General features: G+C 43.7%; 1 protein-coding gene across 2 annotated transcripts in view; it reads right to left on the bottom strand.

The window, feature by feature from the left end:
- Positions 1 to 5,828: 5,828 nt before the first annotated feature.
- Positions 5,829 to 6,500, bottom strand: part of NUF2 (NUF2 component of NDC80 kinetochore complex) — a 29,701-nt gene continuing 29,029 nt past the window's right edge. For both annotated transcript variants that reach the window (XM_008685709.2, XM_008685710.2), the window contains one exon: positions 5,829 to 6,216. In XM_008685709.2, the coding sequence (XP_008683931.1) occupies positions 6,082 to 6,216 (135 nt within the window). In that variant the 3' untranslated portion in view covers positions 5,829 to 6,081. The remainder of the gene's footprint in view (positions 6,217 to 6,500) is intronic.

The following is a 6,500-nucleotide window of genomic DNA, read 5'->3' as shown; positions in this document are numbered from 1 at the left end:
GCAAATGGAAAGGGGAAAAGAAGGAGCCTGCTTCTTCCTCTCACTCCCCTGCTGTGTTCTCTCTCTCTGGCTGGCTGTCTCTCTGTCACATAAATAAATAAAATCTTTAAAAAATAATAATAATAAAATAAATAAATGAATACATAAATACATAAATAAAAACCTTAAAAAAAAAAACAAAACACCAAAGTGTTGACAATGTCCATGGATACTTCTGGAAGTTATGCTTTCACTTTTTTCCACGTGCTCCAATTAGACCTGGTATCCCGTGGACTCTTGGTAGATGTCGCTAGAATTATTGAGCCAAGGTAGGGGGCTAAACTTTGTGAAAGTAAAGAGAGCCCAATCAGGGAGAGGAGCATGGGCTGAACAGAGCTTCATGGATAAGACACGTCTAGGAAGACCAACCATCCTAGCTTGCCCAGCACGGAGGGGTTTCCTGAATGTGGGACGTGGAGCACTAAAACTACCCCAGTGAGAACCCCCTTAGAGGGACCGTCCAAGGAAAGCAGAGAATTCACGGAAGAACCAAATGAGGGGCAGCCTGTTATACCTTGAAGACGGTGAAGTTTCCTCACCAAATATCGTTTCGCTTCCATTATGTACTAAGTTCTAACGACAACATGAATTCCGGCCTCCGAAGCAGAACTGATGCAAAGTTGCCTTGGTTCCACGGGACAGCTCTGCCCTCCCGGAAAATGCACTTGATTTCTGACAGCTTCTTAGAAGATATTAACGTTCCCATCATATGTTTTTTCTTTCAAATCTCGTCCAAAGGATGGCTTTAATCATCTCAGTAGTTTCTGAATCCTTTCTCCTTTGCCTGGTGACAGACCTGAGGGCCATCAATGAATATTGGTAGTGGGTAGTCAGAATCCCAAGTACAGTAGGAATTGTTTTTCTGCTTCAATTCTATTTCTTTGAAACCGTGAAAGCTCACCTCCCACGGGCCGCAGTCAGTTTTATCACCTCAACTTCTTGATCTTTACCAGTAACAATAGCCATTTATGAAGAGGGCTAAGCAGTTCACATTTATTATCTGATTTAATCCTCACAGCAGCTTAAAGACGCTATAATCCCTGATTCACAGGTGAGAAACAAAGGCTCAGTGCCATTCCATAATGCGCCCAGTTCGCACGGCTGGTCATCGTAAACACGGATTGGGAAGGTCTTTCCAAAACCCACAACCTGAGCCACTGGGCTAAATACCTCGTCTTCACGATGGCCAAACACACATAGAGTGCTTGACTAGGCCTGGCCGCCGCACCGAGCATCGCACAGGCATCATCTCAGCCTGGAAGGGCAGAGAACCCAGCGGTATGAAGGTGGAATCAACGATGAGGGGCTGTTAATGTCATATTCCAAGTGTGGTCTGTGGCCCAGCAGCAGCAGGATCACCCACAAGCATTTTAGAAATGCAGGGTTATGGGGTCTCCCCCAGACCGACTAAGTGAGTATCTTCATTTTAAGAAGAGCTCTCAGTGACTTGAACACAAGATCTGTAAAAACTGTAACCCAGCTGCGGGTGCATTCCCCTAAAGCAGTGCTTCTCCAGCTGGGACCCTCAACCAGCAACATCGGCCTCACCTGGGGACCTGATTGAAAGGCATATTCTAGGGGTGCCTGGGTGGCTCAGTCGTTAAGTGTCTGCCTTCGACTCAGGGCGTGATCCTGGAGTTCTGGGATCGAGTCCCGCATCAGGCTCCTCTGCTGGGAGCCTGCTTCTCCCTCTCCCACTCCCCTTGCTTGTGTTCCCTCTCTCGCTGGCTGTCTCTCTCTCCATCAAATAAAAAAATAAAATCTTAAAAAAAAAAGAAGAAAGAAAGAAAGAAAGAAAGAAAGAAAGAAAGAAAGAAAGAAAGAAGAAAGGCACATTCTAGAGCCCCACCCCAGCCCTTCTGAATCAGAAACTCTGGGACAGTAAGCCTGTGGAGCGTCCAGGTGATTTCACCCAGGTGGAGAATCTCCTAATACCATCCTTACCGCGGCTCAACCTGGAGAGAAGAGCCGGCAGCGACACCCTGTGGACCCAAGGGAAGGTTGCACCTTCTCTCTGAACTACCTGCCGCTTTTCCCTGGTAAGGTAGACTGTCGTGATCTTTGTTCTTTGCACCAAAAATACAATGAACTATTTGCTTTGGGGTCTTGTGCCCGTTGTGATCAAGCAGACTAGATCCTTTAATTCAGCAAACATTGACTCATTCATCACCAAGCAGGTGTGAAGGTTTGCAGTCGAGAAGGTGGGAAGCATATCAGATTGGTCCCCGGAGCCGTGTACTAACAGTTGTATTTATAACGGCACCTGCTGCCCTGGAATATTTGCTGTGTGGCAGGCACGGTGCTAATTGTTTTCCCAAACTCCTTCGGTCCTTAGAGCTGGAGATGTAGTTACTATTGCCATTTTATAATAAAGAAAGTAATGCCAGCTCAATCTCATGCTCTTCATCACCAAACAGCACTTCTTAAAGTGATCCCGGAGGATCGCTGTTGAATCACGTAGTGTTCTTGTATCAAGTGTAGCTTCCCAGAGACCCACCACATCAAGGCATGTGTGACCAGTACCGCAGGCAAATGTTACACTCCCGCAGTCTGAGAACTGCTGCGCTACTCTGAACTCCGTCCATCGCAACATTGTCCTTCAAAGGGCTGTGGACTGTTCCCGAAATGGTGAGGTGAGCAGCGAGGATTCATAAGGCAGTGGGGAAGAGATGACCAAGGGGACCTCCAAAGGGAGATCTATGTGGTGGCAGTATGAGTGGATTAGGGGAGGATGTGGTGGTAGAGACTGACTTTATCATCTTATCAGAAAAAAAGGATGTCCGCCAGAGTCCTCAATGCTAGTGGCGATCGAGCTTTGTTTCCTAAGTGACTTGCTCATCGTTGCATGGGGCATCTCAAACTCTTGTCTCGGGAAAATTCAGTTTTAAGAGTTGCATGAAATCTGAGCTGGAAATCCAGCACCATGCACTAGGAGAATGACTTAGATAAAATCATCTTAAAAGGGTAATAAAATAGGGTCAGAAATTGGAGTTTTGCACAGAGTCATCCTTATAAGTAAAATTTTAAATAATTTTAAGTGACTGCTTAGAACCTATTTTGACTCTAAATAGATTGTCTCTGGGTTCCTTCTGACACTTTTTTTTTCAAGTTGTAACTATCACTTTAAATTTTTCAGCTTTCAAATCTTAAAATCGAGTTATTCCTGCATTGGTCATGCAAGCTATGTTATGCCCCCTGGTGGCAATATGGGAAGGAAGATGAGAGGCCGGTTTCAATCAAAGAGAGAGAGCCGACTTAATTGAAGTCGGTGGCGGGCCCTGAATTTGAAATGGAATTTCACATAAAACTTTTCTGGTTTTACTAAAAATAGGAAACATCCCGTTAAGCTAAAATCAGATGTATTAACTTCAGCCTGCAAGGTGCATATTTCAATTTCCCTTGCTTTGTCATAAAATGGATTAGCTCCTTGAAATATGGCAGTTGAATTTGAAATTAAATATTTGCTCTACATATAGCTAAGTAGCTGGACTCATAAAAGACGCCTGGAGTCCAAATATGGGCAGGATTGCCTTCGAGATCAGGCCTCAGCCTATGTCACATACACACTGTTCTTTCCTTTCTTCAGAGCAGTCACTGCCTGGTTAATAAACTTTAAAATGCTACAGAGCCCAAGGAAGTCATACATATTCAAGAAGGCTTTGGGAAAAAATTTCAAATTTTGTAATGTATTCTTCAACTGAAATGGCCAAATATAGGTTTAAATGTGGACTATACTGAGGGCTTCTTGAAGGTGGCTTTTTATCTGTCTGTCGGGGTGGGGGGCGGGGAGGGGGGAGGAGAGTGAGGCTAGCAAACTAGCGGTTTGTTGTGAAAATGCATGGAAGATACAGGTTTCTTGCTGGATTTAGATAAACTTGACCTCGATGGGCAAATTTTTTGGTCAAGGAGAGAAAAATGGCAGTTCCTTAAGTAAACAGAGTAAGTGACTACCGGGTGTCCGACTCTATGCTATCCTAGAAGTACGGGGGGGGAGAGAGAGAGAGAGAGAGAGAAACAGAGACAGAGAGAGACACACTCATGGCCTCAAGAAACAGTGAGTCTAGCAAGTGAAGATGTGTGAAAAATTACAGTGATAGAAATTAATGAAAATCCTAACAGATCTAAAGGAGAACCTGACAAAGTTTAAAAGTGCATTTCAGCTGTAGTTTGGATTGAGACTTGAAAAATGAGTATTCTCCAGTTGAACATACAAAGCAAAAACTGAAACTAAGGGAGGAAACGCGCGCAAACACACGCAGGTGTGAGGTGCCGGGGACACTAAGCTAGCCTGGGATCGCTCCCGGGTAGAGCTCTGGCGAGAAGCAGCGAGACAAGGCAGGAGTCTGGGTTAAAACTCGTGCAGTTACTTTGTCCTGAGAGAGGTCCCACGACTTTCTCAGTTCATGAAGCCCTTCGGTTTCGGAAGTTCTTTCACTGTGCCCTTTGGCCAAAAAAACAACACTTACCAGTTCCATTAATTAAGTAGTTCGATTAAAACAACTTCATGGGCATTTCTGTCCTAACGATGTGTGTTTAGGAAAAATAACACGAAAACGGAGAGTATTTTTATTCTACTCTTAAATAACCGATTATTAATTGGATGTGTGCGCCTTTTGGGCAGTGTCCAAGTCCTCAAACTTTGCGGTCAGTTTGGACACCAGCACCGGCGTTGCTCACTCCCTAAGCACGTGATGCTTATTATCACAGCAAACGCCAGAAACCCACTTCGTCAAGACGTTATCATTGAAGGGAATGCAGCGCGATCTAACTTTGGAACTGTGAGCTACCTTGGGCTAGCAGTTTGCAGTGGGGTCCAATAGAAAGCCACCATCTCTATCCTTCCCGTGCAATTTCAACTGTTCCCTAGTTCCCCTGTGAGGTCGCCACAGCACCCCAGCAGCAGTTTGAAAATCCAAAAAACTTTGTGCAAATCACTGACATAATCTAGCTTGCAAGTTTAGAGCGCCCTAATGCCTAAGTAGGTAGGGGTGGGTAGAGACCGGGAGCCTGGTGAGCTTGTCACAAGCATGTCGGGTAGGAAAGGACAATGCAAATTGCAGGGGGGAAGACATGAGAAGAAGCAGAGCTGGGTACATCGATGCACAGTTCTGCTAACTAAATGTTATAAGGGAGGGAGGTGCACAAGAGGGAAAGTGGAGGGGTTCCAACTAAGTGTAGTCAGCACTACCATTTAGCAGAACACGTATTAAGTATTTTGATAATCTTATTTGAATCTCATTTGTTCCCCTTGCAATCCCGTATTTTATTTCATGCGCGAAAAACATTGTTTTGAGAGGGTCCATGAGGCTCCACCAGGATGCCAAAAGGTTAAAAACATCTACTGACTATTGGACATGCAGGTGTGAAATTCAGGAGAAAGAGGCAAAGTGTAATTAAATGTACGTGATGCAGTCAAGGTGGCGTGGATGTCTCGCTGGCGATTGGAGCTGGGGGTGTAGAGACAAGTTTTCAAGCAGGAGTAAGAGATCGAGGATCAAGGGCGGAAGCCCACACTCCAACTTTCTTTCAAATGATTACATTAGTAAGTGTGGTACAGGGGGAACATTCCAGGCTCCAGCACCATACAGAGCGCTGCTCAAATTCTGGCTCAGCTGTTTAATCTCAGGACCCTCCTGGTTGCTTCACCCATAAAGCGGTCACAAAATATGCACCCAGAGTTGCCCGAGTGAGGATCAAATGAGATCCCAACCACGATGCTCGGGAATACTACCCCTCGATGTCCACAAACGAAGCACCGACAGCCAGGGTAACAACAGAAGAATCACTTCTTTCAAATGCACCGATTTTGGTTTTATTCCAACTACTTACAAGGGGCAGAGACATGAATCGCTACACAAGTTATTTGAATTATAAGTTAATAAACGTCTACGTTAAATGCATGATCTTACAAAATAACAACCTACGAGAGGATATAGGACATTATGTGTTGCTTCTGATGCTTCTGTTGACTTTAACTGTTCCCTTTCCAAACCTAAGCTGAAGGCGGTGAGCTGTTTACAGGAAGACAAGTGACTGTGTCCATCAGGCCGACGTTCTGAACATCCTCTTCTTCAGTTCAGCTGTCTTCTGCTCCAGCCGAGCACCACGGTCCTCCGTGGCCTTTTCAATGCCTTCGTGGTATTTCTCCAAGCCAGCTTTCAAACTCAGAAATATTTCCTAAGTGAGAATGAAGTGGAGTAGGAATTATCCCACGCATCAATCTCAACTGATGAGAGTTACAAGAAATCTAATCATCTTTAGATGATTAATAAAATTAATAAAAATAAAATTAATAAAATAAAAAATATAATAAATTATATATAATATAATATATATAAAATAATATTATATTATATATAATATAAATTAATTAAAATAAAATTAATAAAAATAATTATTAATATTTTATTTTACTTTTTAAAAAAGATTTTATTTATTTATTTGTCAGAGAGGGAGAGAGA

Source organism: Ursus maritimus, unplaced genomic scaffold (assembly GCF_017311325.1).
Source record: "Ursus maritimus isolate PB19 unplaced genomic scaffold, ASM1731132v1 scaffold_2, whole genome shotgun sequence".
Lineage (NCBI taxonomy): Eukaryota > Metazoa > Chordata > Mammalia > Carnivora > Ursidae > Ursus > Ursus maritimus.
The sequence above is the reverse complement of the archived record's forward strand: the minus strand, read 5'-3'. Positions and strand labels throughout refer to the sequence as shown.